At 53.5% G+C, this 24,866-nt stretch overlaps 1 protein-coding gene across 2 annotated transcripts; it reads left to right on the top strand.

Annotated features, from left to right (window-relative positions):
- Window positions 1-3,224: 3,224 nt before the first annotated feature.
- rerg (RAS-like, estrogen-regulated, growth inhibitor) lies at window positions 3,225-21,629 on the top strand. Of its 2 annotated transcripts, XM_030113180.1 has the most exons (5): window positions 3,227-3,508; window positions 8,408-8,536; window positions 16,957-17,013; window positions 18,662-18,735; window positions 20,673-21,629. In XM_030113180.1, exons 2-5 carry the CDS (start codon window positions 8,476-8,478, stop codon window positions 21,081-21,083), a joined length of 603 nt encoding a protein of 200 aa, XP_029969040.1. In that variant the 5' UTR covers window positions 3,227-3,508; window positions 8,408-8,475; the 3' UTR covers window positions 21,084-21,629. The 2 variants fall into 2 exon arrangements, with proteins under 2 accessions (XP_029969041.1, XP_029969040.1); XM_030113181.1 differs by lacking the exon at window positions 16,957-17,013 and having other exon boundaries at window positions 3,225-3,508.
- Window positions 21,630-24,866: the final 3,237 nt, after the last annotated feature.

The following is a 24,866-nucleotide window of genomic DNA, read 5'->3' as shown; positions in this document are numbered from 1 at the left end:
AGCCCCGCCTCCAAGGAGCGGACTGCAAATCCCTGGTCAGACGCTCAGAGAGATGAATGTGTGAGTCCACATGAGGAGGAAGAGTGTACAGGAAAGATGTTCTCTGTCACACACGCACACACACACACACACACACACACACACACACACACACACACACACACACACACACTGCATTTTAAATTGCTCTAACCACAGAGGCCAGATGAATGTTGTGTAGACGGATTCCAACGAGACACAGTGTGTATCGTATGTATGAGTTGTTTGATAAAACTGTGACGGTCGTCGGGGTCAGAGTTCACAGCAGAATGACCCCGGGGTGAGACAGGCAGCGCACAGCAGAGGTCAGAGGGCAGATACATTTGATTGACCCAAGATTACCAAATCAGTCTTGAAGTTGGTTTTCCATTGGGAGGTGCGTCTCTCTGATTTTAAAGGAGCAGCGCGCGGTGAGCGTGAAGCAGACTTCACAGCAGCGGCAGTAAAGCTGAATGAGTCTGACAGAAGCGGGACAAACAGTGAGGAACGCGGTGTGTGGATGAACACCGCGGCTGCCCGGTGTTTCTAAACACGCGGCTCACAATTCGCAGCGTGGACTGAGTCTGGTGTTGGAAGCAGGTGTGAGGTGTGGAGCAGGCTGGGCCCAGCAGCTGGAGGCTGGGGGAGTCTGAGGATGGAGGAGGCGGATGTGGTCATGCAGTCTGCTCCATAAACGTTTCTCTCCGTTATTCTGCAGATGGAGGATGCAGGGAGGGTTACCTGTGATGAGGAGCTGCGTCCATATGCACCACAGCGACAGAGACATGGAGAGGGCTCCTCTTCCTCCCCCTCCTCTTCCTCCTCCGCGGCTCATCCTTCGCTCCTGCGGCTCTCTCCCGGATCAAGCGGCTCCTCCGGACCGACGCATTAAGAGGGGCCGCCGGTGTCCACCGCCGACTCCCCGCGACGATGCTTCCCCGCCCTGCAGTGTCCTTCCGCGGCCTGGAGGAGCGGAGAAGAGCCGCGGTGCTGCGGAGGCTGGCGGACAGTCAGGAGGCAGTTTATACCGAACATTACGGTAAAGCAGCAGGAAGCGGAGTCGAGAGACTCCTCCAGGGCTGAGACTCTATACTGGACATTACGGTAAGCAGCAGGACGCTCTCTGGACAGACGTTTCTAAATCCACTTGATTTCAGACTCGTATAAATTGAAATTCTAATGTAATTTTGCTGAAGTGAAATCTCTTTTCTGTGTCTGTATGAAATTATTGGAAATGCGTGTTAAATCAGTATTTGTTGGTGAAAACAAACATGACAGCTGTCAAACTGCTGCTCCCACTGCAATGAGTGAGGTTACAGGGTGTCTTGATTCTTAATTGGTCTTTTCTGTATTAAGTAATTCGGAATTATATTGATGAGCTTCGTGTTTTCATTGGAGAAACAAAGCATCAACCCTCTCTGACGCCGGGGTCTGTGAAGCCTTCTGATTGGACGGGGCGGCCGTGACGTACTTACATCTCCAGGAAGAAAACAGCGTTTTTCTCTTCTGTGTTTCTGAATGAGGTCGTTGTTCTGCTCCCGCCGATCCACTCGTTTCCTTTTACCCGATTCTTCTAAAACTGCAGTTAAATAAATCGTTTCCATTCGACTTAACAGGCGGGCCGCCATCTTGGAACATTGTGTCACCGCTGTGGAGCATGCGCAGAACGAGCTTTTTCTTCTTTGGCGGGTGGCGACCAACAAGTTAGGTGCATAGCGCCCCCTGCTGTATGTCGGTGGATGTACTTCAGGTCACACGCAGAGCGACCGAGATAAAGTCGCGCTGAATCAGCAGATAATTCCGCTTCCGGAGCAGAATCCACCCGCCGCTCTGCTCGGATTCCAAGATCATTCTGAACCAAGTTTTCAGGCGTTTTCGTGGTGATTTCACAGCAGAATGAGGATTTATCAGATTTATACAGGAATAAAAAGTCCCATGTAAACAGAATGTATTTAATATAGTTTTTTTTTATTAATGACCCCTAGCATGTTTTTATTTTTCTCATGTTTATTTATTTGTTCTTTGCTATTTGATGCAAATTTTATGTTTATCCTTGCTGCTGTTGGTTTAATTGATTGAAAAAGGAAAAAAAAAAGTGACATTTTATTATTTCCCTGACATGGCAACATGCTGGCACTGCTGCTTTCAATAAACAATACAACAACAGCAACAACAACAACAACAACAGCAACAACAGCAACAACAACAAATAAAATAAAAGGGAATTCAGTGTTTCCAGACTCAGTCCCTGCTCTGGTAGAATTTCTGGCAGGGACAAATGTCAGTCGTTGCCTTTCTCTTTGAATAACGTGAGACACGACATGGAATTTCATACAATGACATAGAACAACGAAAAAATAAATTTAGTTGTGTAAATCAACACATTCATGCAAAAGTCAGTCAAACATGTTCAGTCGAGCAATGAGGGGGAAAATAGTCTGAAGAACCAAACAATTTTCATTATTTAGAATATAAATCTATTCAAATGTAAATATTTCTTTCAATAAAAAATATATTTGACTAATTTTATTATCTTCATCTCAATTAAACTTTAGCTTAATTTATTCTAATTTTCTGCCTTTGCTAATTACTTTGAGTGTATTTCCTATATTTCCATGGAAATAAGGATCGGGAGTTTGCAGGTTTGATTCCCACAGTGGACACACCACCACTGTTCTCCTTGACCCATGCTTGACCCTTGACCCACAGCCGGTCCCGGCTGCACCAAAATGTTTGACTGTTCACTACGTCCTGGACATAAGCTGGGTAAATGAGGAAAAACGAATTTACCAATGGAACATATTCAAATTACAAACATTTGCAGTGTTGTTTGAATACATACAAATACAGGCCAAGATGAAAAATTGGCTTATATATTTTTTTAAATCGGTAGAAATCAGTATAAAAAGGACACGAGCAAAGAACATTAGCAGTTTGTCTAATCACTAATAAAATTAGAAAGGCCCAGCTGGTGTTTGAGGCCATCATATATACTGAGACAAAAATACTAATTACTGCCCCTATTAATTTAATAAATAAATAAATAAATAAATAAATGAATAAATGAATAAGTGGATCGGTCCGCCAGAGCCTGTGTTCTCCCGCACCGCCACCAGATGTCGCTGTGGCGCCTCAGAGCGCTCATGCAGCGGCACGCGCCGGTCCGGTCAGATCTCAAACTCCGGCGGCTCCGCTCCGGGTCTTTCCTGTGACTCTGCTGGAGCCGGAGCTGCTCGGTCCTCCCGGGCAGGATCCGTCCAGTCGTCCGCCCTGCGCGCCTCCAGCCGGGTCCTCCTCTCTCCTCTCCTCCCTCCCTCCTTCCATCCCTCCATCCAGCGGCGCGCAGCGGCGCGCAGCGCAGACACTCCGCCTTAAACCGTCTGGGGAGCGGAGAACTTCCACCTCCTCATTCCTCTCCACCTGGCCGCATCCTCCGCCTCCTCCTCCTCTTCCTCACACCGCGGACCGCCGCTGCCCGAGCCGCTCTCCGGTAAGTCGTCCTGATCAGGTGTTTTCAGGTGAACCGAGCGCGTGCTCGCCGCCATGGAGGTGTCGTGTTTTAACACCTTGGAGGAAGGTCACAGTGGGCTGAGAGCAGGCTGTCACGAGCCAGGCGGGCTCCAGGTGTCTGGAGGAAGTTTATTTCAATCATATTTACTGACATTTCAGTGAGTATTTGTGGAATGGAGGGCGCCGTGGCGTTTTGGAGCAACTCTTCTCATCCAGTCATCGAGGCTGGAGCGGGTCCAGGAGAGGCTCCGGAGCGGGTCCAGGAGAGGCTCCGGAGCGGGTCCAGGAGAGGCTCCGGAGCGGGTCCAGGAGAGGCTCCGGAGCGTCTCCGGGTCCAGGCGAGGCTCCGGAGCGGGTCCGGGTCCAGGAGAGGCTCCGGAGCGTCTCCGGGTCCAGCCTCATGAATATGCAGCCGGTCGGCCCGGCGGCTCCAGCCTCCGTCCTCCCCCGGTCCCCCGCTTCCAGGCGGGGACGCACTTGGCATTCAGCAGCGGCTCCGCTGTTGCGTAACGGCCCGCGGCTCAATGGGGCTCAGGGTCAGGCGGCCCGCTGCACACCGGGACCAGGGCACCGGGTTCGATATCCCACTTAAAAAAATAGTAATTTATATTTGGATTAGTAGAAAGCTGAAGATCTTCTAAACTCAGGTGGAGGAGTTGAGGTGGAGGGAGTCTCCAGATGTTTGCCTGTTGGGCCAGAGGTGCGGTCTGCTGTCTTTCTATAGCCCGCTGCGGCCGGCCTCCCCCCGGCCTCCCCCCGGCCTCCCCCCGGCCTCCTCCCGGCCCGGAGCGCCGGGCTGTAATCTGGCTCCACCGCAGCAGCAGCACCACCCAGACCAGCTCTCAGGCTGAACGACACCGGAGCCAGCTGGGCGCACGTGCACACGCCCCCCGGTGGAGCAGAGGTTACTGGAGGTTACTGGAAAACTTTCTTTGTGTTTTGCTCGTTTGTTTCCACGACAACGATGCAGGAGAACACAAGTTTCCCCTCCGCTGTGGTCTGGGGGGAAAGATGTGAATCGGAGTGAAAACATGGCGCCGGCTGCTGATCGGATCATCATGAGATAAGAGGCTGTGGTGAACCCACAGCTGATCCACTTCCAGCAAGGGCTGGATTTCATTTCACATCTCAGATGCTCCGAAGTGGATCTGTGCGGTTTGGACAGAATTAGCATCAAGCTGCTCAGAGGAGACGGAGCCAGACAGGAAGTTCCCACACGATTCCAGCCATCGGCAGGAAAAACAAAACCGTCTCATGCAGAGGAAGAACTGCTTCGATCTGTGGATTCAGCATCAAGTCAACCCTGTTAGCGGCGGGTCAAACACTGAGTTTTACAGAATCCGCCGGTCCCGGTCCTCCGGTTAACGTCGGCAACGCCGCGTTTACACCACGACGTGCGTTTCGACAGCGTCATTTCCGTTTGCGTTCAGTGCTTTCCACGCCGGGCCTCTAGTGGGCGCTGCTGTCTGTTTTAATGAACATGAAGACGACGAAGCGTCCCTCAGACCGGCGTCTTCTGGACTCGGCTGGACCTGTCTCAGCCTGTCCTCCTGCTTCTGGACGCAGCTCAGATCAGGCTGATAGTGATCATCCTGCCTGACGAGGAAACCTGGAAAACAAGCGTTTCCCATCAGACGGGCTCCTCCTGCTCCTCCTCCTCCTCCTCCTCCTCCTCCTCCTCCTCCTCCTCCTCCTCCTCCTCCTCCTCCTCCTCCTCCTCCTGCTCCTGCTCCTGCTCCTCCTCCTCCTCCTCCTCCTCCTCCTCCTCCTCCTCCTCCTCCTCCTCCGTCAGATTTACACTTTGTTAAATTCCCCCTGGGAAGCTGTGTGCTCCGGTTCGGTCCAGGTGTTGGTTCAGGCTCTTTGTGGCTTCTCTCCACGTTGGACTGGGACTGAGGCAGTGATGGGTGGAGAGGGTGATGGGTGGAGAGGGTGATGGGTGGAGAGGGTGATGGGTGGAGAGGGTGATGGGTGGAGTGGTGATGGGTGGAGAGGGTGGAGGCCAGAGATGGCAGAATGTGAAGACAGACGGCGGCGTTCGATGGGGAGATACAGCCTGGTCGGCTCTCTGGTGATTCCCTGCTGCTGCGTGGGAGAGCGAGGGATCACTGCAGTGGGTGTGTGTGTGTGTGTGTGTGTGTGTGTGTGTGTGTGTGTGTGTGTGTGTGTGTGTGTGTATGTGTGTGTGTGTCTGGCTACAGCACTAGGTGTGAAACGTAAAGCAGGCAGCGAAAGAAAACACGGACAGTGAAGTGAGCAACGAGGCAAAATGACAGCAAACAGAGTGTAGAGGTTTCCAGCAGGGAGTGTTTTCACACTGCAGTGACGCCTCTGGCTCCTGTAGAGCCGTGAAGAGTCACGTAGAGCCGTGTAGAGCCGTGTAGAGTCATGAAGAGTCACGTAGAGCCGTGTAGAGCCGTGTAGAGTCATGTAGAGCCATGTAGAGTCATGTAGAGCCATGTAGAGCCGTGTAGAGCCATGTAGAGCCATGTAGAGTCATGTAGAGCCATGTAGAGCCGTGTAGAGCCATGTAGAGCCATGTAGAGTCATGTAGAGCCCTGTAGAGTCATGTAGAGCCATGTAGAGCCCTGTAGAGTCATGTAGAGCCCTGTAGAGTCATGTAGAGCCATGTAGAGTCATGTAGAGCCATGTAGAGTCATGTAGAGCCATGTAGAGCCCTGTAGAGTCATGTAGAGCCCTGTAGAGTCATGTAGAGCCATGTAGAGCCCTGTAGAGTCATGTAGAGCCCTGTAGAGTCATGTAGAGCCATGTAGAGTCATGTAGAGCCATGTAGAGCCGTGTAGAGCCATGTAGAGTCGTGTAGAGTCGTGTAGAGTCATGTAGAGCCATGTAGAGCCCTGTAGAGTCATGTAGAGCCCTGTAGAGTCATGTAGAGCCCTGTAGAGTCATGTAGAGCCATGTAGAGCCGTGTAGAGTCGTGTAGAGCCATGTAGAGCCCTGTAGAGTCATGTAGAGCCCTGTAGAGTCATGTAGAGCCATGTAGAGCCCTGTAGAGTCATGTAGAGCCCTGTAGAGTCATGTAGAGCCCTGTAGAGTCATGTAGAGCCATGTAGAGCCCTGTAGAGTCATGTAGAGCCCTGTAGAGTCATGTAGAGCCATGTAGAGTCATGTAGAGCCATGTAGAGCCGTGTAGAGCCATGTAGAGTCGTGTAGAGTCGTGTAGAGCCGTGTAGAGTCATGTAGAGTCGTGTAGAGCCGTGTAGAGTCATGTAGAGTCATGTAGAGCCAAGTAGAGCCAAGTAGAGCCGTGTAGAGCCCTGTAGAGCCGTGTAGAGTCGTGTAGAGCCATGTAGAGACATGTAGAGCCATGTAGAGCCCTGTAGAGTCATGTAGAGCCCTGTAGAGTCATGTAGAGCCCTGTAGAGTCATGTAGAGCCATGTAGAGCCCTGTAGAGCCCTGTAGAGTCATGTAGAGCCATGAAGAGTCACGTAGAGCCGTGTAGAGCCATGTAGAGTCATGTAGAGCCATGTAGAGCCATGTAGAGCCATGTAGAGCCCTGTAGAGCCCTGTAGAGTCATGTAGAGCCATGAAGAGTCACGTAGAGCCGTGTAGAGCCATGTAGAGTCATGTAGAGCCATGTAGAGCTGTGGTTGCTACCGAGGAAACTCTGGTTCAAAGCTGCTGTGCTTGGAAGCTTCAGAGTTTCTCCTCCCATTGGCCGTGCAGTCCGTTACGCACCGTTTACACGGAAACAGAAAAGGATTCTTGGATAAACGACACCCTGAAGTGAACAGAGTGTCTCCGTCGTCACTGGTCGGACCGTCACCTTCATAACGGGAGACATGGACACAGGACCGGCGTCTTCAGCCACTTGACGCAAAGCAGCCGCACCATGTAGGGACGTGTGTGTGTGTGTGTGTTTGTGTGTGTGGGAGCTATAAAAACAAAAAGTGCAGTTGAAGCCTTTGCATCTAAAAATCTTAATATCCTAAATCTTAGTAACTGGATTTATCTGGTTGATTTATTATTTTTTTACTGGATCCTATTTTAGCTCCACAAACAAGATGAACGAGATGAAAACAGCAGCTGCTGACAGATCCTTCTGTCAACAGCGTAGACCAACACACACACACACACACACACACACACACACACACACACACACACACACACACAGTTAATCTCAGGTGGTAAAGACCAGTAAAACACGAACATAAAAACCTTTAAATGTAAATTTTAGTTTGTTTTGTTGTTTCGGACTGAACACGACATCAAAATATGAATATTTTCATATGGGCCAGTTTTGGCCCACGGTCCTTGTGTTGGACACCCCTGTATTAGAGGCATTCACTCACTTTCTTATCAGTGAATTCACATGAGAAAATGATGTTATGTGAAGTAAAAAGACTGTTTTCTCATGTTGGAGCGGCTTTATGAAAAGGATCTGTTCCTGCTGTTTCTCGATTCGGTTAAAATAAATGTTCTTTTCATTTGATCGGCTCTTCTGATTCCACAAGGTTACTTTGGACTAAAAGCACATTTGTGGGGGATTAAAACTGTCAGGATTCATTTTATCCAAAAGGTTTTTTGTAATTTTTCTCCACCAAAAAAAAATTTTTTTTCTTTAACTGACAAGAATTTCGACAAAAAAAGAGAGAAAAAACTAGATCAAGATGAACCGAATGGGAAGAAAAGGAAACTTTAATCTTTCTTCTTTGTTTTAATTCAACATTGTAATTTATAAGATGAACGAGAATAAAACTATTTCTGGAGAGAACGACTGAGATTCCATCAGAAAACAGACAGCAGGAGCCTGTTCACGGATCCTCCGGATGGAGGAACGTTAACTCCCATCCAGCCGCTGGCGGAAGCGGCGGCGTTGCCGACATGTGCTGACGTTTGTGTTTGTGTCCTCAGACGCCGGTGGCGGGATGGCAGGGTGACCCCGGAGCTCCCCGATCAGCTCGCCGCTCCCAGCCGCCGCCATGGCCAAGAGCCCGGAGGTGAAGCTGGCCGTTTTCGGCCGCGCCGGCGTGGGGAAGTCAGGTAAGGCGCCGCAGAGAAGACGACCCAGAGGGGTTTTGACCGCCGTCAGCTCCAGCGTTTCAGAGCTTCACTGAAACAGCTCCTCCTCCTCCCCGCTGCTCGCCGCCTCACAAGGCGCTGGTTTCTGGTCCGCTGCCTTCGATCAGTCCGACGAGTCGTCACCACTTGGTTTGGTTCCTCTGTAAGCTGTAGCGATGTGGGCGTGGCCTCAGCGGCGTGGGCGTGGCCTCAGACCGTGTGTTCCAGGCGCAGCAGTCTCGTGTCGGGAGTCGTGTTCGAGGATCTCTTCCATAAAAACCAAAAGGAGGTGAAGTGGAGTGCTGCAGGAGGTCACGACCTTCCTGCGAGAGCCTGTAGAGCAGGACAGCGGTTCAGACGAGTCCGTCCTCCCGGAGAGCCGCCATCGTCCTCAGGTTCCTGCTCCAGATCCAGGCAGGACCGAGGGGCACAGACTCCTCTTTCAACAGGAAGTGTTGTAGAAAGAAGTGCTGCAGCTGCTGGATGTGCTGCAGGATGGAACGACGGCTTCAGGAAGATTAGCTGCTGGAGTCTTCAGATTTGGACTCAAAAGTCATGAGGATGAACAGAATTTCCAAAAATGTCTCATGTGTTCATGATTTAAGAGTCACGCCTGCAGAAATTCACCCTTCAACGACTCCAGACTGTAATCTGGGAGATGTTTACAGCATCGGTCAGGTCATAGATCCTGACTTCAGAGGGAATGAGATTAAAACTCACGTTCTGATTTAAAACCTGAGTTTTGGTTTCCTGTTTTCACCACAACGGCGATCAGAGCAGCTGAAAACGCTCCGGCTCGTTTTCAGGACGCTGCTGTTTGAACGCAAAACAGAAATTCAGAAACGAGGTTTTCACCTGAGAAGCTCTGAGCTGCGTCGGGAGTTCCTCCTCCTGCAACCACCACAAGGAACTTCTGTTACTGGTAGAGAGATCTAATCATTTTAGCGGTCTTGGCGTTGACGGTTTGTAACGAGCAGCTGCAGACCAGCAGGGGGCCTCGGGGGGCCGGGGGTCAGACCCGGGTCCCTGCAGCGGGGCCGCCTGTTTGCTTTATCGCCTCAGCGGAGGGAAACTGCAGCTGGGAAATCAGATACATGTATCCAGCTCCTGAACCGCCGGCGCGGCCTGGACTCCGCCGTCCGTCCGCTTCGTGTTGCAGAGTAAACCTCCAGGTCCGGGTCCAGGTCCAGGTCCGGGTCCGGGTCCGGGTCCAGGTCCATGAACAGGCAGCAGCGGCGCGCCTCCTCGGTCCAGCAGAGGAAAGACGACGGGGGGAAACATTTGATGTGTGAATATCGAGCAACGTCTGATAAGATGGATTTAAAACAATCAGAACACTGGAAGCCAAGTCCAGTGGAAGTCCTGCACCGTGTGTGTGTGTGTGTGTGTGTGTGTGTGTGTGTGTGTGTGTGTGTGGTGTGTGTGTGTGTGTGTGGCCCCTGAACTAAAATGTGTCCGACACACCGGATTTCCTCTCCTCATTTATTGTGGAAGCGTCTGGAGCTCAGCCGAGTCACGTCTCAGTAGAAATGGCTCCTCCTCTCTTTTGGGTCTTCGGCAGTAAAGTGTGTGACGGTCGGACTGCCTGAAGCCTGAATCCTGAATCCTGAAGCCTGAAGCCTGAATCCTGAAGCCTGAAGCCTGAATCCTGAAGCCTGAATCCTGAATCCTGAAGCCTGAATCCTGAAGCCTGAATCCTGAAGCCTGAATCCTGAATCCTGAAGCCTGAATCCTGAAGCCTGAATCCTGAAGCCTGAATCCTGAAGCCTGAATCCTGAATCCTGAATCCTGAAGCCTGAATCCTGAAGCCTGAATCCTGAAGCCTGAAGCCTGAATCCTGAATCCTGAAGCCTGAATCCTGAAGCCTGAAGCCTGAATCCTGAATCCTGAAGCCTGAATCCTGAAGCCTGAATCCTGAATCCTGAAGCCTGAATCCTGAATCCTGAAGCCTGAAGCCTGAATCCTGAATCCTGAATCCTGAAGCCTGAATCCTGAAGCCGAGGACGAGGACGAGTCCAGGCTGTGGAGCATTTTAAATGGCTGCACAGCTCTAACTTACTGATTTTGACTCCTACTGTTGGACAGCAGGAGCGGGATGCTGGAGGTTCACAGTGAAACAGCCCCAGTGGACCAACGTCCTGATAAACCACTTTATCTCATGTTGGTGCAAAGAATCATGGGTGCATGAAGACAGGGCGAGGTCATGACGACTGTGGAGCGAGTGAAAACACTCCACGCCTTCCCAGACCCGCACTGCGGCGCCGCGGTTTCCAGGCACGTCTTCAGCCTTTGACAGCTGTGAGGCGGGCGCACGGTTCGAACCCCCTGCACCGACTCGTTACGCTCTGATCGGCGCCTTCAGAGGAACACCGGACTGAAAAGCTCCCTGAGCGGCGTGCAGAGCAGGACGCCTCGGTTTGGCGTACTCGAGCGCGCTTAGACTTTACCAGACAAAGACTTAGTTTCAGATTGACAGCAACCGGTGGACGGTCTGCGAGTGTGAGGAACGGGAGCAGTGACTGAAGTGTTCATCAGAGGGACAAAACAAAGGAGTGAAAATCGAGACCTTCGTGAGTTTGAGTGGAGATGCCTGTTAAAGTGTTTCAGAAAAGTTTTGCGTTTACATGGCGACATTGTAAAATCGGTCTTTGTTTCCATGGAAACGGCAGAAACGCTGAACATGACGCAGTCAGCATGAGCGGCCCGACGCTCACACCGGGAGAACCGAGCGGAGGAAGCGGCTTCGTTCAGCAGAGACCCTGAAACGAGACGCTCTCAGACTGCAGAGGGTTCTCTCCCACGGCGCCGCGTTGTGGCGACTGTTCTCCGGCTGGCGGTCCGGGGAGCGTCCAGCGTCGGTACAGACCCGGTCGGGAAGCAGCCGAGCCTGGGGTGGCGAGAAACTCGCCTCTTCCCGGTCCTCCTGTCCTGCTCTCCAGGCCGTCCGCCTGACTCAGGCTGAACTTCCTCTCGGGTTTCGGTCTCGCCGCCGCCGCTCTTCTCCACCAGGCATAAATAACAGATGAATCGGCGCCGCCTTGACTCACGGCGAGGCTGGAGGACGGAGAAAGGCGAAGCGGCAGTGCTTCTTTCTTCTCAACTATTTTTAGAGCACACCTCCGGCTCTCTGGCCGCCGCCGCCGCCGCCGCCGCCGCCGTCCTCATCCGGCTGTGACTCATCGCTGCTGATTTCCAGCGGTGTTTTTAACGGCCTCGCCTCTCCGGGGGGGAATTAGCAGCGCTTTTAAAATTTCATGACGGATCCATTAAGGTTTCTGTTTCTCGCTCCTGAAGACGAGTCATCAGCCGAGGTTCAGGCCGGCGTTTAATATTCACCGCCTTCAGAGACGACTGATTTATTCAGCACAGCTCCCGTCCACTTCTTCTTCTTCTGTTTTTTACAGATTATATAACACTATATACTGTTTTTCTTATCTTCAAGCTTTGCGTTGCGTTGATTGAAAGGTTTTTGGGAGACCGATAGGTCAGCAGTATCGTTCTTCCAGTATGTGGAGGAACAGAGTGGCCCAGATGTGCAGTGAACCGGACTCGCCGCTGTCTCCGGCCTGTAATCAGAGGATGGCTCTCCGAGGTGTGCCGACACACTCTCAGCCTTCATGTGCCTTGCTCGTGGCCCCTGATGAGCGGCGCCGCGGTGCTATTGTTAGAGACTAAATTAAAGGGACGGCGGCGGCGGCGGCGGATCCTGCTTCTCCCCCGTGAGCTTCTGTCCTTTCAGAGACGTGAAATGAAAGCCTTGCCGGCGTCCCGGTTTCCAGGAGGAGCGAAGAACCGAAGGGCGGCAGTTTGACCTTTCCTGCCATTCAACCCGATACCGTCTCTTTCAGAGGAAGACGGCTCGGCTCAAAGTCCAGCCGAGCCCGGAAGAAAACCTGAAGCGGTGGATTCAAACCGGGGACAGCCTCAGTTCTAGAACCGGGACTGCTCTCGGCCGTCGCAGCGAATCCTTCTGCACCGGAGACTAACGGAGAGGACTTAACGGCCGCGGAGAGGAAAGCGCCGCGGCGACTGATGGTTTAATTGCAGTTTGATTCATTATGAGAATCTGGACGGAGGCAGCGAAAACCAATTCAGCTGCCAGAATACCTTTTAATGAGACGGGGAGAGTGTCTGCTGCCGTCCAATCAGGAGACAGAGGCGCTGACTCTCCCCGCTGGCAGGAATCACAGACAGAAAAAGACAGAAGAGAGAACGGTTCGGCACAGGGACTCTGCTGAAGGAGTTTCAGAAAGCCGAGTGAGATACTGACGCTGTCGGCGGCGGATCAGCTATTCTGAACGGTGAAAGCAGAAAGTGAAGCATTCAGAGGGTTAAAACCCTCCACAGCTGATCAGCGGCTCACGGCCGTGGGCTGGAATGTTATTCTGCCTTTGTTAATGTCAAGGTGAAGATGGCGGAGGCGGGAGTGCCGGCGTTTCATCCCCAGAGGAGCCGTCGCTCCGGTAGCGCCTCGCGGCTCGCCAGGCTCTGGAGGGACGATCAGCAGGACTCCGAGCTGCAGCCGGAGGGAAGGTTCTCCAGGTGACTGACGGGACGCTCTCTGATCGCAAACCTGGAGCTTCAGTTCACATCGGGCTGACGCCGATCAGAGTCAGGGCAGGTGGCAACGGCAGCGCGAGAGGAAACAGGCGTTCTTCTTCACTTCCTGTTGAACCAGTCGAGCGTTTGGTCCTCACGTCCGGCCAGAGGTCATCATTAGAACCAATAATCAGAGAGACAGGTGAAGACGACTTCCTGCTCCGTCTTCGGTTCAGTCTGCTCAGCTCCGCTGAAAGATCCAGCTTCAGATGGAGAAGCTGAGACTGGTGTCAAATTACAGGCGCTTGACGCTGAACGGGCCTCCCATGGGGGACTGGCTTCAACGTATCAATGACTTTAAAGGAATACTCCACCCAAAAAACGATTTGGCCTCATTTTCTACTCACTGTCATGCTGAGAAACACTCTGGAGCACTTTTTTGATGTTTCAAATGCAGTTGGAGATGTTTGGGGACTTTAGTTGTCAACAAACAGGGACTGACAGAGCCCGACAGAAAAAACGGTCCATAAAGTCCACAAAACGTTCCCATTTTCCTTCATACTGCTCGTCCGCTGTAATCCAAGTGTCCTGAGCGCGTAACGTCCATAATTAATTCTTAGCGAGGTCATTTAGTATATTTTAAGAGCTCAAACAGTGCGCTCTCTACTGCTCTAGTGCACGTCTGCGCGCACCCTGAACTACGGAAGCCGCAGCAGACCAAGCAACACGCTTGTGCCCTTTCAGCGACTGCTTTTCTAAATAGCAAGCGTAGAAGAAGAAGTTCCGCTGTTTATATTCTGCTGTGAGTGACCGAGCTGTGGACAATCACAAAAGTGACTGGCTCCTGTTTTAAAGCTTTGAATTCGGTGTCCTGCTGAAAGGGCACAAGCGTGTTGCTTGGTCTGCCGAGGCTTCCGTAGTTCAGGGTGCGTGCAGACATGCACCGGAGCTGTACCAGAGCGCACTGTTTGGGCTCTTAAAATATACTAAATGACCTCGCTAAGAATTAATTATGGACGTTACGCGCTCAGGACACTTGGATTACAGCGGACGAGCAGTATGAAGGAAAATGGGAACGTTTTGTGGACTTTATGGACCATTTTTTCTGTCGGGCGCTGTCGGTCCCTGTTTGTTGACAACTAAAGTCCCCAAACATCTCCAACTGCATTTGAAACGTCAAAAAACTGCTCCAGAGTGTTTCTCAGCATGAGGGCGAGTAGAAAATGAGGCCAAAACGTTTTTTGGGTGGAGTATTCCTTTAAGCAGGATGACTTACAGCGAGTTCAGGACGTTTGCTGGGAGTTGAAGCTTTCATCCCGCTCTGCCGTTCATTAGAACCCAACATCGTTGGAATTATTAATCATTCCAGTAAAGCAGAAAAAAGTAGTTTGACCTTTGGTTACTTTTTTCAAACATTTCTTTAAAACTCTGGTTTGAATGGAAGTCCGTTGGGGGCTGTGGTGCTGGATCCAGACCCTGGTCCTCGCTCAGTCTCCGGGTTTATGTCTCTTCAACGCTCAGCGTCACTTTTCTGGATTTATTTGGTGTCAGACGTCGTCGGGGTTCGATATGTGGTTAGCTAACGTTGCTAATGGACTGTTGGGCCTGTGGTTAGCTAACGTGCTGATCAGCTGACTCTGAAGCGTCTCCATCGGCGCCGCCCTCCTCTGGAGCTTCTGCTCGCTCGGTGAGGTATTTGCTCCGGGACGCCATGAATCGTGGGAGACGACATGTTTACGGCCGCCCTGTGTTGTTGTTCCTCTGCTCACTCAGGCTTCCCACAGGAGTCCTCAGAGACTACTGGTCGAATCCCAGACCGAAGAAAAAAGAAGGCAGCAGCAGACTGCCGCCTGATTGGCTGCTGAGCTGACGAGACGCCGGACTTGATCTGTATCCATATCGGGAGCCGGATGGATCCAGCGAGTTACTCAGACGTACATTTATACACTCCTCAGCGCCGGCAGAGCGCTCTGGGCCTGAGGAGGGTCGCAGACGAGCCCCAGGGAGGCGGCGCTGGTGAAAGGAACTCTGGGAAAGCTCCCGGTCTGGGACCAGCGGTCTGACCACAGGAAGTGGCTGCAGAGCTTTCACCGCTCATTTGGTTGCCTGTTTCTGGCATCAGGGCTGTCACCTCAGTGTGTGTGTGTGTGTGTGTGTGTGTGTGTGTGTGTGTGTCTGCTGCCTCCGTTTCTCGGTTGTTTCGTGGCGTTTGTCTCGGTTCAGACCAGCCTGAATGTGTTTGATTTCTTCTCCTGCTGCGGCGCCGACAGCTGAACGCCGCATTACAAAGAGAAAGAGCCTTTCCTTTCCTTCCTCTGGTTTTCGGGCCCTTCCAGCCTCCTGCCGTCTTATCGGCAGCGCCGGCGGATGACGCGACCCGACCTGACACCGGCACAATGTGCCCGGGCCCCGGCGGCGGCGGGAGGGAACCGGAGAGCCGCGGGTGTCCGTCTGACGGCCGCGGGGATCAATAGAGCCGCTCGCCGCTAATTGCTCCGGCTTTGTTTGCATTTCCAGTGAATTTCTGCCGTTAATGCGATTGGGCCACTCCGGATGAAAGCAGCTGTAGCAGAGCATGCGCAGAGGAACTAGTTATTACTATGTTATTACTGTTATTATTAGTTACTGTGAGCTTCAGCAGCGTTTCCAGCATCGGAGCCCATTTTTTTGCTGTATTCCATTCACCTGCTGATCTTTAAAGCTCCTTTCTGCTTTCACTCAGCATTATAAACATATAAAAACTTGGCAATACCACTCGGTTGTTTTTAAAGGGGAGATATTAAAACACGGCTCCATTCACTGCAAACGCTCCTGAAATGAAAGCCGCTGCCGTTGGGATTCCTCCACACACTGAGCAGGTCTTCGGCCCGGCTCGCCGCTCTCCGAGCCGCCCGGCTCTGTGCTGAAAGCAGCTTCCTGCAGGGAATCTGGGCCAGAGCGCCCGGGCCGCTAACAAAGGCTGGTCTCTGCCACGTGCACGCCTCCTCACCGGCGGCGGCGGCGGCGGAGGAGACGTCACGCCCCAGCGGCTGCCTCGGCCTCAAAACAAGCTGAACAGGTGTTTTAGTGAAGGTCGGCCCGGAGATAAAACACCGGACGTCAGGAGCGCGAGGGAACGTGGCCGGGACTCTTTCCTTCCACCACTGCAGTAAATCATTATTAGTTCAGAGCGGCTCCCTCCTCCTAAACGAAACTGGACACAATGTGCTGAGCCTGAGCGGCGGGATGATGAAGAAGCCGCTCACAGCTTCATTTCTCACTGGAATTAAAAAAACAAATTGCAGGAATTTCTCAAGTGAAAATCAGAAGACAGAAACTTTCACCCTGTTCTTCTTCCACCAGTCACACCCAGCTAAGACCAAACTCTTTAATTACCGACGATCTGCCTGTTCTGCCGTCGCCCGTGCACGTGCACGTGCACATGCCACACGAAACGCCGCTGAACGAGCAGCTGGAAATAACCTGACCTCCTCAGCGGCCCATTAGCGGCGCTGGAAGAGACGCGCGGCGGCGTTCCAGATAAACAGCGGAGGTTTAAATGGATGTTTACAGGTGCTCTCGCTCCAATAAACACAGAGGCCGTGTGTGTGTGTGTGTGTGTGTGTGTGTGTGGTACACTCAGATAATGGCCCCCTAATTCTGCCTTGATGAAAGGGGATCGGCGCGGCGCTGATGATGGTGAACCGTTACAACCGTGACTCACAGGGAGCCGGTTTTTGTTTTTCTGGGTTTTTTCGGAGGGAGGCCGACGCGGCGGCCGACAGCCTCGCCCGCCGCCCGCTGCCCGCCGCCCGTCCCGTGAAACGAGCTTCGAGAGCCGGTATTCCGTCCTGTTTGAACTCTCTCTTGTCTCTCCTTCGCAGCTCTGGTGGTGAGGCTTCTGACCAGGCGCTTCATCTGGGAGTACGACCCCACGCTCGGTACGTGTGCAGCCGGCCATGCTAACCGCTAACCGCTAACCTCAGCACCTCCAGCCGTTCTCTCGTTTCCATGGAAACACAGAACTTCTCCAAAACGGTGCTGTAAAAAGGGTTTTGCCGTGAAGCGCGATGTGTGCTGGACCTGAAATCGCCGCTGGGTGTGGAGGTGTGTGTGTGTGTGTGTGTGTGTGTCTGCGCTGTGAGGAGAACACACACCACACGCCCAGCCGCTCACTGTTCTCTCTGCTGCCTTTTAAAAAGCAGACGGACGTATGAGGGGGTGAATAATGGCGGCTGTTATTTCCAGCGAACACGCGGCCCACGCTGTAATCACGCGGCACAAAGGCGGCGGCGAGCCTCGCACGGCGGGTCGCAGCCTCGCTATTGTTCGCACGGCGTGGACGCGTCTGATTGGTCCTCACAGAACCGCCGGAGATATTTCCAGCGCCGGGGCAGAGAGCTGCTGGAGGGGTCGAACACGCCATCAGATACCCGCCACAATAAGATCAGGAAGAAGAGGGGAGACGCTGCTCGATCAGTCAGAGCTCCGCCGGGAGATACCATCAGGAGGAAGTGGTGGAAACATGATTAAAGCGCCGTGGGGGGGCAGGTAGGGGGGCGTCGGCGCTCCATCCGCCGCCGCCGCTCGCCCTCCATCTCCATCTATTACCTTCCTATTGAGTTGCATCGGCTTTATGAACAAGGCCTGATGTTCTCTGCCTGTCCAGATAACGAGCGGCGCCCGCCGGGCCGCTCAGCGGGGGGCCGGGTGATCGATTGGCGGCGGCTGCTCACAGTGCAGATGGCCACAGTCTGATCTGCTGACATAATAATAATCTCGCTCAGCCGGCAGAGCAGGAAGCCTGCGACGCCTCACGGCGGGTCGTCGGCAGAGACAGGAGGTCGGTCACACGGTTCGAATCCCCGATCATAGAGATCTGGGGCCGGAGGCTGTTTCAGGACTGACGGAGTGAGGATGATGATGATGATGATGATGATGATGATGATGGCAGCTCCTGAAACAGGCGTTCCCTCGAGAGGCACAGCGAGGACCCGAGGTTCTCCTCTGAGCCAAACAGCTGGAAACAGCCTCCGTCGTCTCTCACATTCGGTGCTCGTCGCAGGGTGCTGCTGCCCCCCCTCCCGGACCCCTCCCGGACCCCCCCCCCCTCAGGCCCCGCCCACAGTGAAGGAAAGGTCACAGTTCACACCTGTCCCCCTCTGCCGGGATCAAGAGGCTCTCATCCGGTTTCTCAAGGTCAAGCTGGGGTCACTTCCTGTCACTGCACATGTCAGCCGTCACCTGGCAACCAGGAGGACTGGAATCTGAGTCAGTAGAACCAGGACCAGAGTCCCGACGGTCCCGCCTCACTCTGACGGACTGAAGGTCACGCAGGGGTCATGAGTGAAAGCAGAACTGTGATTTTTGAGAGAAGGTGTCGCCTGAACAGCCTCCAGCAGCAGGGAGTCGCCGTTCTTCCTGTGATTCTCTGAATCCTGAACGGACGAGGACGTGGAACCAACTCGGCTTCAGACGAGTCGTCGTGAAAATCCGCCCACCTCCATCCTGATGTGTCAGAGACTCTGAATCACTCTGAATCCCTCATGATTCACCGGATTCCGCTCTTCCTCTCTCCGTCTCTTCCAGAGTCGACGTACCGCCACCAGGCCAGCATCGACGACGAGGTGGTTACCATGGAGATCCTGGACACTGCGGGGCAGGTGGGAAAAACCGCCGCTCACGTTCTTATCGCCCTTTGAATAATATTTTAGTCATGTATTATCAATCAACACTTTCTTTGGGCTCGTAAATATTCTGATTTCACTTCAGCGGCCGACGTTTCCCGCCGAGCTCCAGAACTCTGCCCTCCCCTCCAGGCATCGTCTTCCTCCTCAGCGGTGTTCTTTTACGGACGCGGTATTCGTCCCCTCAGTCTGGCAGGACTCAAAACCGGTCGGCTGCACCGATAAGCAGATCAGTTTAACTCTAGATAAAAAGATCCAGAGGATCAGGAAGGAGGGTGAGATCCAGGGAGAGAGGTTCCTCCGGAGGCTGGTTTCTCCAGCGACGCTCTGGTTGCGTCGCTGCCGTCGGATTGGACGTCAGGCCTGTGCTCCGCCCCCTCCCGTGATCCGTGGGGGCGGAGTCATCCCGACGCCTCATAAATCCACGGTTCAGAAGTCGGTCAGGTACACAGACGTTGAGCTCTCCCATCAGTCCTCCGGAGGAATGTGGTATTCTTTAATCTTCCTCCACCAAAAACAATGAGATGAGGTTCTGAGCCCCCCCCCCCCCCCCAAGGTTATGATTTCCAGTCCGCCGTGCGACCGGTTTGGTCCTGTTCCCGCCGGACAGCCTCTCTCTGCCTCACGGTGATCAGATTAGCAGCACACGCTGGACTGTTTGCGTTCCTCGGATGGCTGCAGAATTGAATTTATTGCTGGGGGAGAGTGGGAGAGACGTCAGGGACTCGGAACAGGCGTAAAACCAGAGGACCAGCATCCAGAGACAGACTCGCTCACTAGACTCACCGGCTGTGCAGAAGCTACCAAATCCTTCTCTAATCCAGAATATTGGTCTGGCTCGTCCTTCTTGTTGACGGGATTTATGTTTGCAGACTGACTTTAAAGTCCCGAAACGCGACTTAAAGCTTAGTTTAAAAGCAAAGTTGGAAAGAGCGAGGCCAATAAAACTTCCACACAACGCCGTGTTGACTGTTTCAAAGAAACGCCGCCGGGTTTAGGATGTTTGGCCGATTCTACCTGGAACCGAACAGCCACGTTCAGACCGTACCCATCAGTTTCACCACCGTTTAAAGGGAAAGAGTAGATACTGGATTTGGCTGAAGACAGGTCTGTTAGACCGGGACTCGGTGGGTTTTGCTCAGGTCTGTTAGACCGGGACTCGGTGGGTTTTGCTCAGGTCTGTTAGACCGGGACTCGGGGGGTTTTGCTTAGGTCTGTTAGACCGGGACTCGGTGGGTTTTGCTCAGGTCTGTTAGACCGGGACTCGGTGGGTTTTGCTCAGGTCTGTTGGACCGGGACTCGGTGGGTTTTGCTCAGGTCTGTTAGACCGGGACTCGGTGGGTTTTGCTCAGGTCTGTTAGACCGGGACTCGGTGGGTTTTGCTTAGGTCTGTTAGACCGGGACTCGGTGGGTTTTGCTCAGGTCTGTTAGACCGGGACTCGGTGGGTTTTGCTCAGGTCTGTTGGACCGGGACTCGGTGGGTTTTGCTCAGGTCTGTTAGACCGGGACTCGGTGGGTTTTGCTCAGGTCTGTTAGACCGGGACTCGGTGGGTTTTGCTCAGGTTGGTTAGACCGGGACTCGGTGGGTTTTGCTCAGGTCTGTTAGACCGGGACTCGGTGGGTTTTGCTCAGGTCTGTTAGACCGGGACTCGGTGGGTTTTGCTCAGGTCTGTTAGACCGGGACTCGGTGGGTTTTGCTCAGGTCTGTTAGACTGGGACTCGGTGGGTTTTGCTCAGGTCTGTTGGACCAGGACTCGGTGGGTTTTGCTCAGGTCTGTTAGACCGGGACTCGGTGGGTTTTGCTCAGGTCTGTTAGACCGGGACTCGGTGGGTTTTGCTCAGGTCTGTTAGACCGGGACTCGGTGGGTTTTGCTCAGGTCTGTGCTTGACGCCCTTCCTCCCTGTGGTCTCAGGAGGACGTCCAGCAGAAGGAGGGCCACATGCGGTGGGGGGACGGCTTCGTCCTGGTCTACGACATCACGGACCGCGGCAGCTTCGAGGAGGTGGCGCCGCTGCGGAGCCTCCTGGAGGAGGTGAAGAAGCCCAAGAACGTGCCCCTGGTGCTCCTGGGGAACAAGTCGGACCTGGACCACGCCCGGCAGGTGGCCACGGAGGAGGGCGAGCGGCTGGCGGCCGAGATGGCCTGCGCCTTCTACGAGTGCTCGGCCTGCGCCGACGAGGGCGGCGCCGTGGCCGAGGCCTTCCACGAGCTCTGCCGGGAGGTGCGGCGGCGCCGGGCCGTGCAGGGCAAGGCGCGGCGCCGCAGCTCCACCACGCACGTCAAGCAGGCCATCAACAAGATGCTGACCAAGATCAGCAGCTAGGGCGGCGCCGCCCGCCGCCGCCGCCCGGAGCTCCGGGCTCCAGCGGGGAGACGGACCCTAAACCTACCCTCCAGTAACTTTTTAATGAAAAACGTCCAAAGTGCGAAGTCTCCGCTCTCCGAACAGACGATGCTTCTTTTGAACCGACGCTTCTGGTTTTATTTAGATCAAAGTCATTGTGGATGTTGATGTTAGCTCCGAGCAAAATAAATGAGAAATTATTTAATTCTTCCCTCTTTAGCTCTTATTAAGCCCCGGAAAAGGCCTGAAGACGACGACGCATGCTAGCTGTCCCATTAGCATGCGGCTAACAGTGTGACGTGCTTTAGCCCACATGTGTAGAGGGAAGCGCCGGCGGACCGGCGGCGTTGGTCTGGTGGTCTGTCGACGTCCGTCCGGCGGCGAAGTCCAGTCCCGCCGAAGCCTCGGGACGCCCGGCGGCGGAAGCTGCAGGACGGACGGCGTTGGACTCACAGGTCCGTACGCCGAGCCGCCTGAGGAAACCGTCAGCCGTGCACCTTGTAATTAAAATCTGATGTTATCTGACCGGCTTCTCTCTGACTGAGTCCTTGAGGGGGGGTCGGCCAGAGGGACACGTCCTCTCCAGAGCGCCATCTCTCACATCCTCAGTCTTAATGAGGCGGACGCCGCAGCAGGACGACAATCAAAAGAGATGTTAACACGGCGGAGACGAGCTGGGATTCACAGCGTCCTCAAAACAAAGGTGTGTCAGGCCTGGAACGTTCCGTCCCTGAAGCTGCAGATGTTTTCCACGCTTACAGAGACCGGCAGCTCAGAGGCTCGCTGTGGATTCGAACCCACAACCCTCTTCAGTCCGAAGCCTGCGTGTTTCAGGGGAGATCTCCCGGGACGTGGAGGAGCAGCTGAAACCTAAGACTTGACTTTCCTGTGAACTCGGGATGAAACTGAAGCCGGACGTGAAGGTCAGAGAGGCGGCGGCGTTTCTTCCCCTTGTTCTGGAAAGAAGAGAAAAGAAAAGAAAGACCTGCTCCGAATAACGTCCTGTAAAGGTCTGGTATCCCGTTTCAGTCATGAAGAAAGGCGGGCGGATCCAGACGCAAAACCTCGTCTTTCACCCGGCTTCCTGGAAAATGGAGCAAAGCTCTGCTGTTCGGAGACTCTGTTAACGACGTTCATCACAGGAAGCAGGACTCGGATGTGATGAAAGGAAGACGCTGCATTTAGGACATGAAATATTTTCTGTTGAACGTCTGCTCCGCCATCAAATCCGTCTCTCAGTCCAGGTTCACCCTGCAGACCGAACGCTCGTGGTGACTGACGAGCGGCGCCGGAGCCTGCGGTATAAACCGGGCTTCGCCGCTTCAGCGGAAGAAAAGCCGCTCTCCGTTGCCGGGAAACAGAATAATTCCTGCGTGTCTAGATCTGCATAGAGAACGCTTCGAGAGCAGCAGGGACGCTCCACGCTGCAGAGATGGAAGGAAGCAGGCGGGGACATTTACGAGGACGTCCGGACTTCATTCCTGCCGCCACATCAGCTCCTGGCGCTTTGAAACACGGCGCCTGATAAACTCGGAGCCGGAGCAGCGGGAGAGAGGAAGCCGGCTCCTGGTGAGGCCAGGTTATCAGGAACTCAGCTGTTTGAGCGTCTGCACGTCAGTAACTCATATCCTGTTCAATAAAAGCATGAAATCGTCTTCGTCTGGATTACTGCGTCTGTCCGCTGCTTACATGAAACCCTGAACACCGTTTGTCAAATCCAGAAATCAACACTGGATGAAAAAAAGCTCAAGCGAGTCGATTCATCAACGAGTCACGAAAACTGAAAACGTGTCGTTACAGAAGAAGTGTCTCCTCTGCTGGTTTATCTCAGTACCTAAATGTGTTCCTGTCACTTCCTGGTTTAACCCTCCAGTAAAGATCAAATCCTCCCTCAGTGCTGCTCAGCTGCAGAAACGGAAACGCCGCCCCCTTCTTCTTCTTCTTCTTCTTCTTCGCCCACATTACGTACTGACCACACATCCTGCGTCCACAGACAGGAAACGTCACATTAGAGCTGCTGTCGGGATTTACGAGAGCCGATCGGTCTGTAGAACACTTCAGATGACGGAAGCTGCGGAGAGCGGCGTGGAGGACTTCCAGCTCCTCGCCGCTCTGTGGAGCATCGCTGTTGCCACGACAACCAAGGCCCTTCCTTGTTTTAAAGACTCTATGGCGACCGAGGCGCCGCTGTACAGCGAGCGGAGACCGGAGGGTCTCTGTCCCACAGGACGCGGCGATGGCGTCCGGAGGTCAACAGAGGAGGTCAAAGGTCGAGGCAGGGACTTTAATATCAGACTACTTCACTCACAACAGCCGCCTGTTGATAACCCATCTGGTCCTTCCTCTCCTTTCACAATAAAAGCATGATCCTCACAGTTTTCCTCATGTTCTGCTCATCCTCTGAGAAAAAAAAAAAAAAGGCATTGTGGGTATTTCCTCTCTACTTATTGGTTTTGGCCTGGTTGCTAGGAAACACCTTCTTGCATTCTTCCCGCCGCGTCTCCCCGGACAAGGCCGTCGCTCCGAAACGCTCCGGCACCACGGCCTTGGCGTTCAGGGCGCCGCCGGGAGAGTTTCTCTGCGACGGACTCGGAGGAATCAACTTTTCTCCGAATTCATTTCCCAAAACCACCTTCTGCCCTCTGCGAAGGTCAACGCTCTGCTGCAGAGAACAGAGCCACATCAGCCTCAGCAGAGGAGAGGACAGAGAGGACAACTGGGGCGACAGCGCCCCCCCCTGGCCTGGATGAGCTACTGAAGCCTGCGGCTCACGCTTCCGGTCTTTCATTTTCAGTTCTACACTTTCTGTATTTTACTTTCCGGCTGGCTGCGACCCTGAGCCGGACGACGAGCGAAGAGTCGAGAAGTTCCCTCGAGACCGCCAGAAAGTAGAACCTTTTCATTTCCAGGTGTCTGAATGTTCTGAAGCAGGAGGACTCAACTCATTTCAGTTTATCAGCGAACAAACGGCTTTAGAAACCAAAACTATTTCAGTCAAAATGTGTCTTCTACCTATCAAAATAAGAAAAACAGGCTCATTCAATGGAACCTGAACCTGAAATTAAAATATTTAAAGAAAACAAGACATTCAACATTTTAGGGCTCCTGTTTTCTCTGTGGATATTTTCAACAAATCAGCTGGTCGACCAGTCCGTGGCCCCGGTAACCCTGACCCTGACCCCGACCTTGACCCTGTCTGGAGCCTGGAGCTGCAGCTGCAGGCAGGAACCTGCGGCAGATAAAAGACGGAACATTCCTCCTGAAGAATGCCAGAAATCCTGCTGGCAGCAGATTAGCATCAGCCTGGTATGCGGCGCCGGGCTCTGCGGCGCCGGGCTCTGCGGCGGGAGAACCCGAGGCGGAGAGGAGCTGCGAGGAGCTGCGAGGGGTCAGAGGTCAGCGTCGGGAGGGGGGGGGGCTCCTGAGAGGCAACTTTACTTCAGCGTGCAGCGGTTATAAACATGTTTTCAGGAGCCGCTGGATGCGACGTCGCGTCATTTCAGAGCAGTTCAGCAGTTTATCTGGACATCGGAGGGATTCAGCTGCAGAGGAAGAACGCGGCGGCGGAGCAGCCGGCGCTGGAGAAACCCGGCATTTACAGCTTTAGGCTGTTATTAACAATCTGAAACTGAACTCACACACTTCCTGTTCACATGACAGCTAACAGCGCCCCCTACTGGCCCGGCATGAAAACTACAGACGGTGTTCTGAAGCACTTCGGCCTGAAATGTGCTTCGAATTACCGCTCAGCGCGATTCATTT

Source organism: Salarias fasciatus, chromosome 17 (genome assembly GCF_902148845.1).
Source record: "Salarias fasciatus chromosome 17, fSalaFa1.1, whole genome shotgun sequence".
NCBI classification, from domain to species: domain Eukaryota; kingdom Metazoa; phylum Chordata; class Actinopteri; order Blenniiformes; family Blenniidae; genus Salarias; species Salarias fasciatus.
Note: the sequence above shows the minus strand (reverse complement) of the source record. Positions and strands in the feature narration are given on the sequence as shown.

Coding starts and splice junctions, on each gene's coding strand:
- rerg (XM_030113180.1), top strand. CDS start 8,476: ATGGCCAAGAGCCCGGAGGTGAAGCTGGCCGTTTTCGGCCGCGCCGGC. Junction 17,014..18,661: donor GGAGTACGACCCCACGCTCG/GTACGTGTGCAG, acceptor CGTCTCTTCCAG/AGTCGACGTACCGCCACCAG. Junction 18,736..20,672: donor TCCTGGACACTGCGGGGCAG/GTGGGAAAAACC, acceptor CTGTGGTCTCAG/GAGGACGTCCAGCAGAAGGA.